Source organism: Mesocricetus auratus, unplaced genomic scaffold, assembly GCF_017639785.1.
Source record: "Mesocricetus auratus isolate SY011 unplaced genomic scaffold, BCM_Maur_2.0 Super-Scaffold_100676, whole genome shotgun sequence".
In the NCBI taxonomy this organism is placed as follows: domain Eukaryota; kingdom Metazoa; phylum Chordata; class Mammalia; order Rodentia; family Cricetidae; genus Mesocricetus; species Mesocricetus auratus.
This window is the reverse complement of record NW_024429266.1, coordinates 7,877,231-7,896,426: the sequence shown is the minus strand read 5'-3', so window position 1 is coordinate 7,896,426 and position 19,196 is coordinate 7,877,231. Positions and strand designations below refer to the sequence as shown.

The 19,196-nt window shown below is 43.6% G+C and overlaps 1 protein-coding gene and 1 long non-coding RNA gene across 2 annotated transcripts; one reads left to right on the top strand and one right to left on the bottom strand.

The window, feature by feature from the left end:
* Nucleotides 1-439: 439 nt before the first annotated feature.
* Rrp15 (ribosomal RNA processing 15 homolog) lies at nucleotides 440-17,412 on the bottom strand. Its single transcript, XM_013122278.3, has 5 exons — nucleotides 16,924-17,412; nucleotides 12,415-12,677; nucleotides 10,334-10,431; nucleotides 9,055-9,253; nucleotides 440-895 (listed from the first exon to the last, which is right to left on the bottom strand). The coding sequence occupies exons 1-5, from the start codon at nucleotides 17,066-17,068 to the stop codon at nucleotides 761-763; spliced, it is 840 nt and encodes a 279-aa protein (XP_012977732.1). The 5' UTR covers nucleotides 17,069-17,412; the 3' UTR covers nucleotides 440-760.
* Nucleotides 16,256-17,840, top strand: LOC121136858. Its single transcript, XR_005874021.1, has 2 exons — nucleotides 16,256-16,484; nucleotides 16,741-17,840. It is a non-coding gene; the product is annotated as an uncharacterized LOC121136858 (long non-coding RNA).
* The last annotated feature ends 1,356 nt before the right edge of the window (nucleotides 17,841-19,196 follow it).

Below are 19,196 nucleotides of genomic sequence, written 5' to 3'. Positions count from 1 at the left end.
AGGAGCATGGGTGCGTCCTCTTCAGCATGATAGCAAACTCCAGCCAGGGCAAATTCACCTGTACTTACAGAGTATTTGCAGCCCTTGAACTGATCTCAAAATATAAACACCTGTGCCCAGCACACCCTGGGCAGGGCTAGGTCCAGCACACAGCAGACACAGGTGACTGCAGGGCTCACTTCACGAAAAGACAGAAATGAGTCCTTCTCAAAGAGAGTGCACGACATCCAGGACCTAGTCCCCCACAAATTTTGTCACTTGAGCTGAGTTCCACGGAAATCTTGGATGCATATCAGACAGCTTTATCAGTGTTTCTAAAATTCAAACACAAACATCCAATTTGAAATTTTACTACGTAGGTTTTCTACGGCTGACCAACACAAATGCCATCAGCCACCCCCACAACAGCTATATGGATCTGAGTACAAACATGGAAAAATCTTGTATCAAATTCACTTTAATCACGGATGGAAACAAAGCTTTAGAAACAAAGCTGCATGATCGGTATGTGCTCACATGGGAGGATCCCAGAGAAATCACATCTGACTGCTCAAGAAAGGAAAGCAGTTCTCTGTACAAATATTTTAGGAAAATACTTGAAATTACATAAGGGTTAAAAACAGAGTTTTACTACAGTTTGCACATGAAGGAGCACACTGGAGCAGGTGTTCTCAGCAAGTCCGGGTATTTACCAGATGGCCTCTGGCTCCCAACAGTCAGACGTTGTCTTTGGAGGAGAGCGGGAGGCTCGTGTGCTCGCTCAGTCGCTGGCCGACCCCGCCCTGCTGCCCTCAGGCTCATCGCTGTCCTTGTCCCAGTCCTTCATGCTGGCACCCATCATGAAATCATCTCGCAGAATCTTCCACCCGGGGCCCTCTTCTGACTTCACTTCGGTCTGAGAAAAGTTATAGAACCAACATATTCACAAATCAGTTTAGCCATAAGGAAAAGTTTAAAAATTGTACACTTCAAAACAAACTTCAATGTGTAGTTTTAAATGAGATTAAATCAAGATAACATCAAATGATCTTATAAACTATGCTCACATATATACAAATACAGATAAAGTGAAAACTTTCAACTTCACCGATGAAACATGAAAGTAAAATAATTTTGAGCTGGGAGAAACACAGCTTGGTAACACTTTTAGACATCTAGACATCAATCAACCTTCAATGATAATTTATTAGGAGGTCCTTGTCTCAGTACCTGACACAATCATGGAATCAGAGACTAATAACAGGCCAAGATTATAAAAACTGAAGCAGGCAACAAACTATGTAGTCAATTTGTTTCAACCAGTCACCGCACTGCTGTAATTCCTGGAGCTAAGGACACACGCCTTCCTTTTGCGATGCAACAGCACCACCTTGTGGCATTAAGTAAGTAATGCAACACATCTCCCTGAAGTTTATTACCAACCATTGTCCCTCACTGACCTGTGTCAGGAACACTGAGGCAACAAAACCAAATCCTATTCTCACAGAGATAGCCAGTCTGCACAAATCTATCCCATTTGAGGGTTATATATACATGTATATATGTAGTAAGCATTCTTAAAGAAAAAAAGGCACCAAAATGCTAGCAAGGTTTCATAAGCTAGTTACCTAACTCTGCTAAAGCTTCTATTTTTAAAGGACACTGTTACATACTAAGGGGGGAAAATGTCCTACCGCATCACTTCTAGATTTGTGGAATGAAAAACTAAAACATGACTTGAACCATACAACCCGGAGACCAGGCAGCATATGGATTTGGTAGCCGGGGAACTGACTTAGTATTAAGTATCAGATCTTGCTGCAATTTAACCAGAAACCAGAAAACTAGGTACCCTGAGCCGTGGAGAACACCATGGTACAATGCGTGTCTTACTGCAACAGGAGGCAGACTCTCCTGGGGTGCAGCCAGACCCTTCCCTGCTGACCTCTGAAACCAGAGTCCTGACGCACCCCAAGTTCTCCCTAACCCCCACTTCTCTTGTGGGTCTCCTTAAGAGACAGCTCCTGAGTGGCTCCTGGAACCAACCATCACAGCCAATTTAACTACTCAACGCTTTCAATTAGGGAGGGAGGGATTTGAACTAGGGTCTCACACTGTAACCCAGGTTAAAGTGGAAAAGATCACTGTAGTCCAAGCTGACCCCCAGCTCCCAGCAATCCTCCTGTCGTAGCTTTCTAAGCATAGGATTACAAGCATGAGCCACCATGCCCCGGTTTCAATTCAGTTTTATTTTTTAATTTATCAACAATATAACTTAGAATTATAAAATGCAGTGAAAAAACAAATTACTTGGCGATTTCAAGTAATTAGTGTTGAGAGTCAGTAAAAATAGACTGGTACCTCAGATAGTCTTGGGGTTTCCAAAATTATGACATTTTAAAAAGACTTCATAGTCTATAATTTGAATAACTAAAATTCATGTTTAAGGAGCAAAATACAGCAAGTTTAGCCTACAGGAAAAGGCAACAAAAACTTAAATTCAGATTCACTTCGGTTTTAAAGTAGAAACATCAAGGATAACTAAGGGCTGGCTTGAAGCTACATCACATGATAAGGGGAAAACGATGAGAAGGTAAAAAGTAAGAAGATCACATACAAAAAGAGAAATAGCTCAAGAAAAAGCAGGGGTCAGTCAGATGGCTCAATGCTGAGCTGTGCAAGCAAGAGGACCTGAGTTCAGATCCCCAGTGCCTATGGAAGAGTGGGGTATGGCAGCAGAGGCCTGTGGTCTTAGTGCTGTAATGTAGACAAAAGGACCCAACTGCTGGGTTCCGAGTACAGAGACAGACTGTCTGCTACTGAGGATGGCGTTCAATGCTCACCGCTAGCCTCCGTGCACACACCCATAGGTAAGAAGCCTAGGATGCAAAGAGACAGTGTGCCCCTCAGTGGCCTGTTTTTACACAAATATTCAATCAAGACCATTCAGTAGCAACTGGTGTAAAGTTTAAAGCTGAAGACAGCTCTTAAAGTGTTAACCAGTTTCCATTTAAGTTCACACACTGACAGCTAAGGCGTGCTGAGGAAGATGATCTGGAGCTATTATTAGTTCAACAGCAAATAATTAAACAATTTAACCTCCATTCCATTCTGAAGAAAAAGTCAAACCCTAAAAGAATGGTCACATCTAAATTTAGCAGTCATCAACAAGTTAATTTCAATTTATCTAGTAAAGTGAATTTTTAATTTTAGCTAAGCAGTTTTAGTATTGGCTAGTTGCATCTAAATACCTTTTTTTTGTTTAAAATGTTTAGCAAACTATTTTCAACTACAGTTATCTTCCTCCAAGTAACTCAGCCTACTTCATCTCCCATTCGCCCCGTGAGATGAAGGATACACAGGGAATTTCTTACATTTAGATAGATGTAACAGCTCACGCTCACAAGTGGACATGAACACTAACGGCTTCTTATCGCGCAGGATATCCCACTGTCACGCTGGTCAGGAGAACTGAAAACACCCTCATGAATGAACAAGAGATTCTGCTGACCCTACACTACAGACGGAGACTCTAGGACAGCATGCCAACGCAGCGCCACTTCTCCCTGGTCCTCAAAGAACCCTTAGCAAGTGACACCTAAGTGTCCTGATGGGTTTTCCCTTTCACATCTTTCCAAGTCTTCTTTTAACCGATGTTTGAATTAACAATCCAGGTGATAAGTTCATTGGGGTTTCATTTTTGTTAACTGTCTGTATAGTTTCCAAATTGCTGTGATGGGCACAGTGACCCATGCCTGTGCTCCTAACACCTGGGAAGCTGGAACAGCAAGATCATAAATTCAAAGCTAGCCTGAGCTTCGAGGGAAAGGTTCACCCCAAACAAGCAAGCAAAGAAATGTGTGTAGTTTTCACATTCAAGTGGTTTATAAGTCCAATGAGGAGACACACACACACACAGAGACAGAAACAGAGACAGAGACTCAGAGAGAGATTTCCAATTACTGAAATTAAGTTACCTTTAATTATAGTTCAAGTACAGAGTTCTCAAACAACAACAACAACAAAAAATCGAATTCTCCTTTTCCACAGCTATCACCCCTGAAGCACAGTTCTGCTGATCCGTGCTTGAATCCACAACTGCTGTGACTTCCTTTTCTGCCCTCCTCACCACATTGAGTCCTTACTCAAGTCAACTGTTTGGATGTGTCTATCCCAAATCACTGTTCATGTAGCTAGTTCCACAAGACTGAGTCTTATATAATATTTATACAATACTGATATTTCTCACCATTCATAGTCTTTTAAAATTATGGTAAGTTGAGGTTCACCAACATACCAAACCCAAACAAAGCACCTCAAGTGTGCCCTACGTATCCTCACAGCAAACCAGGGGGCTGAAACACCTCACATTCTGTGCCCATTAATCACTTGAAATCATGAAGCACATTTCTATTTTATAGTTAAACAACATAAAAGAAAAATCCAGAATATATAACTGACAGCAGACTGTGAATCCACAGGAGAATTAGCTGATCCAATGTCTAAGGTGACAAGTTTGTTAAAAGTCTGAATGAGAAAACCTGTGTGAAAGGACTCTTTTCCAGTGCTGAGTCCAAATAAAGAACATGAATATAACCCATCTACACATTAAACTCAACAAAAGACAGAAACACATAGATTGCTCCTATCAGAGCTCCTAGAAGAATGTGATTTTAGGGGGTAAGACAATGAAAGCAAAGTTTTGAGCTAGATACCTTGTCACAAAATATTCTATTCTACAACAAAAAACTATGGTCATGCCTAAAGGGCCACATAGGTCATTCCTATGGCCACATTTGTAAAGTTAACCATCAAAATGTGAAGGTAGCTGACGGAAAATGTTAAATGGTTCATGAGCCCCACATCTGTGACATTTGAAAAGAGGGACAAAAGTCAAAGCTTACAACTTAAAAGGCACAATAATAAACAAACCCAAACAAATGAAACCCATGTATCCATTGTTAATTCTTCAAAACCACCACCTGTTTCTTTTAAAAAGTCAGTGGTGTTTTTGTTTTTTCAGTTGTTTTACTGGTCTAGAATGAGTGAGAAGAAAAAACTCAGATATAATATGTTAACCTTGACTGGATTTTGGTACTCAAGGTTATAAAAGAATCTTCCTAATTTTATGGTATGTGAATTATATCTCAAAGCCCTATTTTTTAAAGATAATCTTTGGTGTGCACATAGCTACAGCCTTCAATTATCAGCAACCAGCGTTTAAATGAGAAGAAAGATGGGCAGGCAAAACAGGAACAAAGCAAAGAAGGGTTAATGACTGAGAGAGCTGCTAAGAGAAGCAGGCTTGCTCACACCACTATCAGTTAGATTTTCTTCCTATGTGGTTTTCATAAACAACTGTGTAAGAAGTAATCTACATTTTGCATTCAGTGCACAATACTTAAATAAAAAAATACAATTGCTTTCTAGAAAATCCTAATTTCTTGCAAAAACAACTGAAAGGCCAATCTTAACAGGTAAATTTACAAAGAATTTTCTACAGGTGTTTTATTATCTTCTACATCAAAGGCAGGGGATGAGCAGCATAGGAAAAATCCAGGCTGCAGCTGTCTGTCCCTCTTTCCAGTCTATATCTGGTCCCATGACTTGGATCAGGTCTGTGTGGGCAGTGGCACCAACAGCTGCCCGCATAGTGACTGCAGCGGGGACAGAGCCAAGCTGCATCTGAGTCTACACTCCACTGAATATGAGCAGGGTGAGCTGGCCTAGGTGTCCTGACTGTTCTGACTTGGGCTTTTCAATTCTAAGAAGTCTACTTCCAACAGCAACAGCGAGAAAGCCCCGCACACCTCCGAGCACACAGCAACACTCCCAGTCCCACTACTCTTACTGAGGTACCGTGTCAACATGCACCCACCAGACTCCCAAGTTGTTCATGTACCAACTTCTAATGAGATCTGGACACAGTCTTAGAGCAAGACCCTGATAACAATATAGCAGTCTCCACACACATGCCTTTACTCCCAGCACTCAGGAGGCAGAGGCAGGCAGATCTCTGTGAGTTCAAGGCCAGTCTGGTCTACAAAGTGAGATCCAGGACTGTCAGGGCTATTATATAGAAAAACCTTGTCTTAAAAAAAACCAAAAATATAAAATAAAAACAATCAATTTTCTTGTTTCTTGTTAAGGAGGGTTTCTAAGCAGTAGTTGGAGACAACAGCAAGACAAAGCGGACAAATTATCATTTTGTAAGAATTACGTGTTAAAGACTCAACATGTAAGTCTAATTTTTACTGAATTACTTTAGGAACCTTTTGAATTTATAATAGCCAGATAAGCAGTTACAACAGCTCCCTTAGAGCTGGCTGCAGAATGCAGAGTTCCTTTTGTCTGTTATTTTCTAGAATACAGTATGCACAAAGGATAGAGACCTACTCACTGACAAAGCAAAGCAACAGCCATGATCTCTTACAGCACCTGGGTGCACAGACATCTTGCTGTGCAATCTGGGCTATGACTCTCACCTCCAGGATGCAGGCTGTTATTCCTTACACAGAATGCAACTTCTGAATCTCATCAGATTCCAGAATCTGTGATCGTCTCACTACACACAGTATCTAACATCCCCAGAAAGACTCTTAACTGTCTGGTGCTCAAAATGATTACTTTTTGCAAGAAACAAGAAAATACTCTCCAAATTTTAAAGTATGTGCTACAGGCACCAACATGGGTGCAGACTTCACAGAACAAGACAAGGCTCAACCTCAGCCAGGGTATTGTTAATTTCAAGTTAAAGATAGAATCTTTACGATAGGTTCACAATGACTAGTTTACTCTACACTTAGATCATATTCCCATCCTAAACATAATTCACTCCACTTATAACTGCTATTCATGTCAGATAGTATCCTACACCGTGACTACAGTGTTTTGTTTAAGTGACTACAATGAGAAGCTGACTTTGAACTGTTCTCATCCATAGTAATACAGAGGGCTCTGCTTAGAATCTTGCTTTGTCTAAACTCAAATGTTTAGTCATTTTAATAAACAAACATTAAGCTGAATTATTTACAAAGTAGTCATTCCACACATTCCATTTGAAGATCTTAAGGGGGAGTAAGGCCCTGTCCACAGCCCTGCGAGGGGCAATCTAAGGACAGTACCTATTGCTATCCGTTCCCAGGCTTCTATTCCTCCAGATCAACTGGAAATGTCCTGAAAATTGCTGAGGTCATTGGAGACCTTTGTGACCTTCCTTCTAGGCTTTCTACTCAGGGCAAGGATTCCACAGGCCTAAGCACCAGAGTAGCACACAACTTTAAGAGGATCTAACCCCACAGGGGCTGGGCTCTAAGACACCAAGGAAGCCTGTTTCTTCCCTGTCCCCATCTCTGCTCACCATTTAAAGACTTCACACCACAAACATTTCTATATAATAGAAATAAACACCCCTAACGACTCAGCAAATGACTGCTTTCTGTAAGAATGTGCACCAAAATTAGTCGTCCTGCACTGATCTGGAAATTTCTGTCCTGTGGAATGCAGCCAGCTATCATTACTCCCTCTAATATAGTGTTAGTTTCTGATGAATGAAATCTTGCAGAAAGTCTGTAACTAAGGGCAAAGTCACAGGGCAATGCTTTCTTAATAGCAACCAACAGTCTCCTTTGAAACTTAGATTTGAAATACGGCACATGAAGTGCTGGCTTCAGGAAAAGAACTAAATCCCATAAAACCTAATCAGAGCTTATCTGGCTTTTGGAGAAAGAAAAATAATCACATTTTTAAAGGATAAGTAAAATAAACTGACCTATCTCCTATCTTCACAAAATCTTAAGAAAACCTTTACTATTTTAACATCTGTGAGAAAACAAATCCTTCCAGAAGGTACATATCTGGTATGGAAAAAGTCATAGATCCACAAGTCCAACTTTGTAAACACACACTCACTGCCTCCTCGCGCGGCACCCTACACAACGTGCTTGGTCACATACGCCTATGGTCAAGGAAATCAGTTCCCTACTAGGAACCAGTTATTTAAATCCTGCTCACCATGTCAGACTCAAGGTAAGTTGATTCCAACCTCCAATCTGCCTCTGCAATCTGTTTTGGACACCAATAATACCCACTCCTTCCATTCCACAAACCTCCGTTCAGCTTCTCCTGGTGTCTGCCTGAGTCCTCCCTCTTGCTGATTCTGGCAGTGGCCTCCCATAAGCTGGCCACTAAAACTGGCCTTTACTGAAACTACCTTTCCACCACTACTCCCTTTGTTTTTCTTAAAAACAATCTAATCTGGCCAGAGTACATACCTGGTGAAATCAGACTCTAAGAACTCAAATCTAAATCCCCAGAGAATGAGATTTACAATCTGACCCCAACCTGTGCCCTCAAAATCCCTCATGACCCATCAGAAAACACCTTACATGCCAACTTCTATGGAGAAGAAAACAAAAAAGAAAGAAATGAGGTTGGGTTGGTCCTATTTGCCTGAGGGTTCCAACAACCATGAGTCAAAAATATCACAGGAGGGGGAAAATGTCCAGCAGCTGACATACCTTTGCAGCCTGGCCTAAGAGCACTAGAAGTGAGAGGTATTTAAAATGCATCCACTACACAGTCTGACACAGGATGCGGTATCTGCAGGAGTCCTCCCACACTCTGGCACACCGCTACACAGTGTATAGAACACCAGCAAACTGACAAGCACTGCTCTCTACAGAGTCTACTTCACATCAGCTTTAAACTCAGGCTGGGTTCCGATACTCTTGAGCACAGGGCTCATGACAGTCACAATTCCTAACATCCTCATACATTTTCCCAACTGATGTTTTCTAATTTTATAAGCAATGAACACATATAAGCTTGCTGAAATTGTGCAAAGGGCTCCTCGCCCTGTTAGTAAAGGAAGTACTAGGTAGCAAACCACCACCAAATCTGACCTTCAATGCTTCACTCAAAATTTCTATTTGGGAGTTAGGGACACTGTGCTTACATCTTTTCACTTCAACAGTAGTCTTTCCATAAGTCCATCTAAAATAAACAAACAACCTGTCTGTCACGTTTGAACCAAGTGTCTCATGTGTGATTCCCACCATGCACAGTCTTTCTTACCTGTCTGGCTTTGGAGTTCTTCCCAGCAGAACTGTTCTCATTGGTACCATCCATTCCTCGAAGAACACTGATGAAATCCTTCTTGGAAACAGTTGACATCAACTTAGCTTGCTTCCTGATGGAGCCTCCTGCTTCCTTAACTTTTTCACCAATATTCCTTTGGTGTTTCTGAACAGCATTGAATAGTTGAACCACACCCCTAGAGTGTAAAACATCAGAGCAATGTAAAACAGACAGCACAGTAGAATACTGACTTACCACCACAGTCTAGAAAAAAGGCGAGCACTCTCAAGTGACAAATATGCTTAATTTATTCTGGAAAGCAAACACTGAGCGGAACTGACTCTCTGTGGTCTGCTTAGTCGACAGTGCAGGGATATAATGGGCACCATCGCTCTTAGTCAAATCAGGTAGTAAGCCTACTTTACTATAAAGCATGCTGAATCCATGAGCAAATGGTCCTCTCGATACGTTAGTAAGCTAAGTTTTCATATAGTTATTTCAAAGTAATAATGGTTAAGGAGCTATTGAAAACTTGAGTTTTTTGCATTTTCTTTTTTGTTTTTCAAACCAAAGCTAGCAGTGTCTCAATCCCCGGGGGTCCTCACAGGCGAGGAATAACAGACAGAGGAGACAGAGATCTAGTAGCATGTGCAGACTCTCCCTGGCATCTCACTGTCTAACTCCCACACAGATCAGAACGTGACCAGAGCAGCCGTCAACTGAAGCTAAGTATCACTCCACTAAATATATAACTGCTGTGTTTTTTAAGCACCAATTTAATGTTGCCTCCTGTGAAGTCTTTCCCAATTCCCCAACTCCCACGGTTGTCACTGTACACAGAACACATCCATTCTCAAAAGACTCACTTCAACAGATGACGAGTGATCATACAGAAGACACCATATCCTATTCAGCTCTAGATATGGAAGGTGACAATGTTTGGTGCTCATGTGTGTGTGTTTGGGGGGAGGGAAGATTAGAGGAAAAAGGAAAAGATAATTACAATCTAAGAGAACAAACCCACACCGTGCATTTAGACAAGCACAGTCAGGGGTCTGACTACTCAATCCCCACAAGTGTAAAATGGGCAGATTCAGACCAAACACACACTCAGCACACCACAGTTCTGCCTCATGACACCTATAAGGTCTCTGGTTAACTTTGGTGTGTCTCTCGGCTCTGAGAAGGCAGAGCTTAGGAACCCACTGACCACGGAGCTCACTATCACAGCTTTTGCTCTCCCGCACATGTTCTGAAGGCAGAAGCACTGGCTTACCTCGTTGCAATCCTCTGAAGGTTCCTCTCTGTCTCTTTGTCTTTGACAACATCTGGCTTCACTCTGCACATCATCTCCCACTCCCGCTTTTTATCAAGCTGTGTTATAAATACGATTATGTGAAAGAATATTAGGCATTTTTCAAAGTGTAGCAAACTCTGACATGACACTCTGTGAAAGGATAAAGGTAATAAATCAGCCAGTTCTGTGTGTCATGGGGGCTGTTTGTAAAGTCATAGTTTTAGGGCTGGGCTCCCACAGCCTGTGGTTAGCACTCAGCATGCATGTGAGAGGCAGAGTCTCTGAGGAGTCCTCTGGCACCATGCTCTGGAGAACTGCCAGCACACACAGCCAGGCAGTGCAAGGCAGGGGAGGCAGCCATCCCCGACTGGCGCAGCCCACCATCTGTGGGATGCACAAGACCACACTGCCCACTCCAGTAAGGACAAGCTGAGCTGCATGATACCTTCAGGGTGGACTCACCAACTCTCAGAAGCAATTCTGCACCAGTTCTGAACAGAACCACATCATACGTAGATACTCACCTATTGTCTATTTTTCTTTGTATAAAGTCATTTAAACCCATTTTTCCTCTCATGGTATCTAACAATGTTCTCATCACACTTGAGTCCCAAACTCAAATGAACTGATCTCCCACCACTGTGCAAACACTTAAGGGGAGCTGTAGGAAGAAGCCCCACAGAAAACACTCGGGCTGGTGTAAAATGGCCTCTGAACAACATGCTAGTCCCAGAGCCTGGTTTAACTAACTGTCCAGGTCTGCTTCCCAAGCTGACATATACTGACCGGATGAACTATTTGCTTAGATGCCAGTAAGTATCTACAACAAGAACGGTGGAAAATGCTGACTTTTCTCTACCCTTCTCTGCTTCTGTGGTAAGAACATGGCTAAGGCTGGGTGGTGGTAATGCAAACCTTTGATTCCAGCACTCAGAAGGCAGGGGTAGGCAGATCTCTGTGAATTTAAGGCCAGCCTGACCTCCAGAGTAAGTTCCAGGAAAACAACAACAACAAAAAAAGCAACAACAACAGAACACAGCTAGCACTCCAGATCTGACAACACAGACTAGCATGGCTCTTTAGAAAAGGCATTCTTCCTCCGGTCAGTGCATTTCCAAGTCAGCAGACTCATTATCACACAAAGTGAGAAACAAAACCTTAACAAGTTACATGGCATTGCTACCTGACTTCTAGAGATGGTCGGTCTCTCCATATCTGCTATCAGCAAGTGTGCTCCCACATGCTCTGTACACAGCGTGTCTCCAGCACTCAGAGTGGCCTACCACCCACTTGCCCTTGGCTTCACCTTCTTGCCCTTGGCTTCACCTTCTTGCCCTCCCTGGAACTTGGAGACTGTAGGTAACTATAGATTCTGTCACTTTTAAAACTGGTTCTAACCTTTGCCAGTTAATAAACAAATATTCAAACTTCAACAGAGAAACTCCCTGTATAGAGACAACATTTATCTTAACGCACAAAAAGAATTACCAGTAAGGGCAACCCGTGCTTCCAGAGAGCAACACCAGAAAAGGCCAACTCTCCCAACTCCTAAGTGGAATAATCAAAGGAGGAATGAAGACATGCCAGACATAAAAAGCAAAACACGCTGATTCAAGCCTCTTTCGTTCACAGAAACGACTCCTTGCAAGTTTGTACTTTTATACTGTCAGTACAAACATGGAGTTACTTTTCTTTCATTAGAAATTACTTACTTTTATAACCAAATGTTATTAACACACTGATACAGTACAGAGGACATGAAAACCTCACATAGCTCCTTTTATACTATACAACAACCAACTTACATGCAGATTTAGGTCTCTAATCGAAGTTGGACTGACTTCTACCAGCAGTGACTGGCCTGAGCAAGAGTTCAGTCTGTCAGCAGAAGACCATTTCTGAACTCATGCACTTCAGTACTGCTGTGTTTGCTCAGTGATCAGCACAAGACTGTGTCCCTGACTTAGCCCTGCTAACGCTAACCCCACACAAGAAGCCCTTAAAGCCGAACGCTGCTGGCACAAACGCCAAGGCCGGCACAGACAGGCGGACAGACAGACCTGCTTCCTTTTCTCCAGCCTCTCCTGCTTTAGCTTCTCCTTCTCCTTCTCCAGCTCCTTGTTTTTGGTGAGGATGGTGGGTTTACTGCTAGGAGTCTTTTTGTTAAGGATTTTAGCCATGGCGTCTGCCCAGCCAGAATTAGTCCCAGCACTTGGCTCCGCATCTTCCTTTTCTTCCTCACAGGAATCAACATTGTCCTCACTGTCGGCTTCTACTGCACCATCCTCCGACAACTGATCCATTTCTGATTCACAACTTCCTCCTAAACCAGAGAGTAAACACAAATTAAATCTTAGTGCCCTGCCAGATGCTCCGGAGCCAGTGTCTGCAGCACACATAGGAGCGCCAGGATTCCCCATGTTGCTAACAGCACCAGACAGCAGCCCACAACACTGACAGGGAAGTCAGAGTGGCTTTGAAACCCAGGCTGCAGAGATAAATCCAACAAGTGCTCCACTTCCCGTCTCTGGGGGACGGTGGGAGATGGGGAGGTCCAATGCAGAGAGCTTTTAAGACACAGACCTCAGTTGACTTCTAAACTTACCAAAGAGACTAACAAAGATTAGTTTTAAGTACTGAATTATTTGCCCACCAGCGGTGGAGCATGTCTTTAATCCCAGCACTCAGGAGACAGACTCAGGTGGATCTCTGAGTTCCAGACGAGAGAGAGAGAGAGAGAGAGAGAGGGAGGGAGGAGAGGAGAGAGAGAGGGAGGGAGGGAGGGAGGGAGGGAGGGAGGGAGGGAGGGAGGGAGGGAGGGAGGGAGGAGGGAGGAAGGGAGGGAGGGAGGGAGGGGGAGGGAGGGAAAGAGACAGAGAGAATGAGAATACAGTATTAACTGGGTAAGAAAGGCATTTTGGTGCCAGAGTGCCATTTCCTAAGAACTTTGCACCACATGTCAGTATTCTGAACTTGTGTCCACAAAAATACAAATAAGCAGTCTGATTTTTAAAATGGTGGATACAGCAATAAAATTTTGATCTGGTCATTTCTGACATTTTGGGAGGAAGAAAACAAAAACCGAATGATACACTCAAGAAGCTGACCTGCAGTGCTGAGTAACAATGGACTCACCAACCTCTGAGCTAAGTTCCTAGGTGTGCTGCAGAATTCCACCATGTAAAAGCCCCAGTATCAGAGCTCAAACAGCTAATTAGTTATTTACCCAGGGACAGATTTTAATACACACCCTTCAAGTACTAATTTTGAATATAGGTCGGGTATCCCTAAATCCAAAAATCCGAATCCCAAACACTGCAACATGAAAATTTCAACTGCCACATTGATCAGCTGAACTTTGGAGCATTTCCTTGGATCTCTTGGTTAGGGAAGAGAACGATCTGCCAGCAAAGCCTACACACAGGTTAATGTAATCAATGCAGCAAAAGGAGCCAAGGGCCACACAAACTCCCCAGAAGCATCATTGAGGACTTTGTATATTAACATCCAAACAATGCAGCTAGTTAAAAATATATTAACGTATATGCTTTAGTCCTCGGAGTCAGCAGCATTTAAGATACAAATGACACAGCTCCCTCCCTCCTTCTCTCTCTTTCTCTCTCTCTCACACACACACACACACACACACACACACACACACACACACACAAAACTAGTTTTTTAGTAAGCTTTAACATGATGTAAAGAGATACAATCACTAAAAGTTTAAGAACCAACACCATCTGGGACATTAGAAGCAAAAAAGGCCCTACCAGCTCTTAGAAAACGTCAAAACTACAACACTGACATCTAGTGTTCACTCTAATGAACCTGCACAGCAGCAGCAATGAGCCACACTGTGAGGCAGAGAAGTCTTCCCATGAGCAAGCCACTGCAACTCACCACCTGCCAGAGTAATACAACACATTCACCAACCTGGGAAAAGTTTACAGCATTATTTTATACACACCCTACCAATGGAAAGAATTCCAGAAGAATTTGGAAAAGTGATGTTTTTGTTTTGTTTTGTTTTGTTTCCAGCAGCTGGAGGCCTTTACAGTGGCAAGGAAACTCATAAGTAGCAGACACAAAGAAAAAGAAAAAGAAATCCCTGTTTTGTTTTGTTTAAGAAGCTCAGACTCAGGGGGTTTGAGTCCAGCATTTGCTGCTAATGAAAATGATAATATTCAGTATAAAAATTTAAAAATGGCAATGAAATAAGATCGAGCAACACACAAATACCAAGTAGCAAGAGCAAGCTGAGGTACAGCTCCCCTTAGAGCATCTGCCTAGCAAGTCCAAGGCACTGGATTTATCCTTCCCCACCTTCTCCCAAAAGACATAGACTTCTATCCCATATGTCTCTCTGGCTCGTGAGCATGTTCCGTTTCGTTACAACCATAATTTAAATATTACTCAAAAGTATTACAACTTACCAAAAGTTAACCTGAACCACTTACCATCATTCAAGTTTACAACACATACAACTACAGTTATTTTTACCCTTGGTGACTGTCTGGTTTTCTAAGAAAAACGTGTAAAACAGTTACATCAAAAGAGGTTTCAGACCTCAAGATAACGCTCAGGCAATGACTTTCCAAGTAAGACTCCAACAGCTCGGGAAGCAACGGGAAGAACTGAGAAATTGGAACAACAGAAGTCACAAAGCCTCTGTGCAGCGAAGGCGACAATTAACACAGGGAGGGACAGAGCAGAGGAAGGAGAAACCTTTACCAGCTACACATGTGGTAAAGGGTAGCCTGCTAAAATACATACTCCAAGCTCAAGACACAGCAATGCTTACAACACTAAATGCAAAACACTATCACAACCAGGTGGAACGGCTCTGAGGTAATGACGCCTGCTGCCACACTCCTGCAAACTGTCCCCAGACCTCTGCGTGTGAGCACACACAAGTACAAGGAGTAAAAACAACACCAGAACCAGAGGCTCCAAATCCTGCCATGCAGCTTGCTTTTCTTTTTTTTGTTTTTTTTTGTTTGTTTGTTTGTTTGTTTTTTTGAGACAGGGTTTCGATGTATTGTTTTGGAGGCTGTCCTAGAACTCGCTCGGTAGACCAGGCTGGCTTTGAACTCACAGAGATCCGCCTGCCTCTGCCTCCCCAGTGCTGGGATTAAAGGCGTGTGCCACCAACGCCCGGCTGCAGCTTGCTTCTCTTAACACCTCTGGCGAAGGCTGAGACTTTTCATTACCATGCAATAGCTTATGACAGTTTACTTCTTGGACCTGAATTCCAAGTTCACTCATCCCTTTTTGCTTACACTACATCCCTTACCTGTGAAAGAAGCCTGGAGGGATAGGTGTTGTTTTAGGGTCAACTGTCTGTATACTTATGGAACTTTCCAACAGCAAACACACTTGAGAAGATTTGAAAAGCGGTGGTTTACAAAGAGCAGGGTAGGGGGTGGGAAATGCTCAGTAGTTAAGCTCACGTTCTTCCCGAGGAACAGGGTCCCTTTCTCAGCGCCCACACTAGACTGCTAACACAACCACGTGTAACTTGCACTCCAGGGGATCTAGCATCTACGGGCACCTGCGCTCACATTCACATACACGCCCCCCTCCACCCACCCAACACATATGCTTGCCACTTAAAAATAAGAGAAGCAAACCTAAGGAAAGCAGGGCAGTAAGCCACAAAGCGAGCCCGACAAGGAGCACCGTGACGCTTGAGAAACATAAGGAGAAATCTCCACTGCGTCAGAGACTCAAGCCAGTGAAAGCTCAGATGGGCTCGCAAGCCTCTGAGCTGTATTGTAGGCAGTCCAGGCAAAAGGTAGAGGAACTCCAGAATGGAGGGCACGCCCCCCGTCCGAGCAACGATTATGAAGAGAAAATAGTCATTATCAAACAGCAGAGACGGCAGGTAATGAAGTGAGACAAGCCACGCCACCCAAGTTAAAAATACTGGAAGCTGCTCTGGGATGTGAAGCCCTTCCTGAATGGCTTGACACGCTCAGACACACAATGAGAGCTATCAGCTGCTACCCCGTAGGCAGTAACTGGGGCGCAGGAAGCAAACGCTGACCCGTCACTTCCTTCTCAACTAAGAAGCTGGTGACAGGAACGATGGACGCCCAAAAGCAACAGCGAGGGCGGACACACCATGGTGAGAAACCTCCCCAAATACCTTTCATTCTCACACTGTTACCAAACGTTACTCTCGGTTCTCTCCGTCACCACCTACTCTCTCGTCTCTCCCAGACGCCCCCACTCCCCCACTGCACAGCAGTCGCATTTCTTCCCTCTCGTGGCCCGTTTTCGCTCGCGGCTCTCGGAGCCTGGCTCACCCCGGGGACCCTTCCCTTTCTCGCTGTGCTGCCGTTTGTCTCTCTCGGGCACAGGCAGTTTTTCGTCCTTCGCAGCAACAGCTGACTGAGTGGAAAACATGGACTTAGACACGACAGCCGGGCGTCTCTGAACCGCAGGGCTCCTCACCCAACTTCGCCCTCCCCACAGACGCCAACGCCAAGCAAGCATCGCAGCCGGGGCCTCGGGGAGCTCAGCCCGACCTTGTCAGCCGCCGACGCCCCGCCCGACCACGTTACCTTCTCCGTCGGAAGAGCGTTTGAGCTCGTCTTCCAGACTCGACATTCCGGCCTTGGCTACCAGTTTCATCTTTTTCTTCCTCTTCAGGGAACGCTTTAGCTTTTTCCCCGCGCTTACACGTGAGTCCGGAACGGCCGCGGCCATATTTTTGGTCCGCCGGAAGTGGACCCTCCTGATAATTCGATCGGGTTGCAACCGAAGGAACTTCCTCCTCTCGTTCCGGTGATACAAAGTTCCGGAACGCGGTTGCGCAGCCTGAAGTTTCGGGGTTGGAGCCTCGGGTGTGAGCGGCGAAACGCCTTGATCCACCGGTGTTCTCCGGCGAAGGGGAAGCCGGTTCCAGGTCTCACCCCTGCCCCTCTGACGGCCTCTGTGGTCGGCTTCTGTGTACGGTCCGTCCGGCCCGGTTCCGGGCGGCTGCGGCGGCCCGCTCCTGTGTCTGCGCAGAAGGTTGGCTCCGAGTTAGAAACCCCATCCCGGTCACTGTCTCGAGACCAGCGGTGACTGAGTAACAGCTCAGTTACAGAATCAGAAAGCAAACTCGACTTTAACGACTTTTTTTTTTCTTTTTAAACGGCCCCAGCATGTTCCCAAAAGTGTTCCAAAGCTCGATGTTTTCTGAGTAGAGATTTCCTGCTGCCTGCGGGCGGATGAGCCACGCACCTGGCACCTTCCACAAACTGCTCCACAGCCTTGTAGGAGCCAAGGCAGGGGCGACAACAGAGTCACCCTCCTAAATTAAGCCTGATATCCTATCTGCTGCAATTCATTCAACTAAACTCGAACTCCACCCTTTCTTGGAAACTCTAAAATACAAGGAATTTCTTTGTTTTGTGAGTTGCTGTGGGATCCCTACCATAATCCAGTCCCTACCCCCAAACTCGCCAGTGCTATTAAAAGATCTTATCACCTGAAATACATCCCAGCCCTGTCTATAGCTACCAGTACTCCATCCAGGTCTTCCTTCCTTATCTAATCATTTTTAGCACCCAAAATTTGTCTTAAAAAAAAAAGAGAAAAGCAACAGAAAATAAGAATCTTCATTTTAATGTATTTTGGTTGGCGTCTAGGCAGGAAATAAATATATACATCCTAAAAACGAGACATTTCAAAAGCAGCACAGGAAATATGGCATTGTAAATACAGTTTAGGACACGATCAGATTCCAGCCTAAGCCTCTGAAAAGAACAATTCTGGTTCAACTTAAAAGACTTCAGGAGTCATTGATAATTCCTGTGATCTCACCTCTACAGCAGCATAATATGCGGTCCCTGAGGCTGCTTTCTGCTGTCTCGTATTCAGCACTTGTTCTTTTTAAAATACTTACTTTCATCTTTTCCATACAATATATTTTAATCATATTGTCTCTCCTCCCCTAACTCCTCCAATATCCTACCCACCTCACTACCAACCCAACTTCATATTCTTTCTCCCCTTCACCCCCCAAAGCAGGGGAAACAGCAACAAAAATATAAAAACTAATAAACTAGTTGCTATTGCTATTTCAGAGATGACAAAACCAAGGCTGAAAAGAAGTAATTGTTCAAAATCACATAGGCAACAAATCTACTTAGACTTAAGCCTTCTGCACCATAGTCAGCTTGGACACTGAACTGCATAGCTTACTTACATTGCAACATTTTAACACTTAGCATGAAATAAAAATAAGCAATGAAAATTTCAGGTAGCACTGAAATTCAGAAATTAGAAAACAATTTTTTCTCTTGCAATGATCCATAGCAAGTAAAAAAGACTCAAGTAGAAATCCACTGTCACTGGGACCCTATTAGAAGATGACTAATATGAAACCAACTTGACAGAAGTTTTTGGAGCTTTTTTTTCAAATGTTGGATGTCCTTTATATATTCTGGTTTCTAATTTTGAGATTTCATGAGATTTCTGTGTGTGTGAACGTGTGTGTCTCTTCATCTACATGTGTTTCTTGTGCTTTTTCTTTAGCTATTTTTCTCCCATTTGTTTGTTTCGTCCTATTCCAGTTTGCTTGTTTTCATTTTCTCTTACTATTTTTAGATGCTTGTTTTATAATGAGAGAAAGAAAGACTGTGGGTTAGGGTAGGAGGGGAAGTGGGGGGGATATGGGGGAAGAAAACTGTAATCAGAATATATATTGTATGAAGAAAATCTAGTTTCAGTAAAACTGAAGAAAATGCCGTGTCCCAGAGCCAGCTGGCGTCCTCTGAACCCTGGGATAAACAAGTTTGTAGCAGTTATCAAGCCCTAAGCATGCTTCCCCTGCCGTTACGGATTCTCC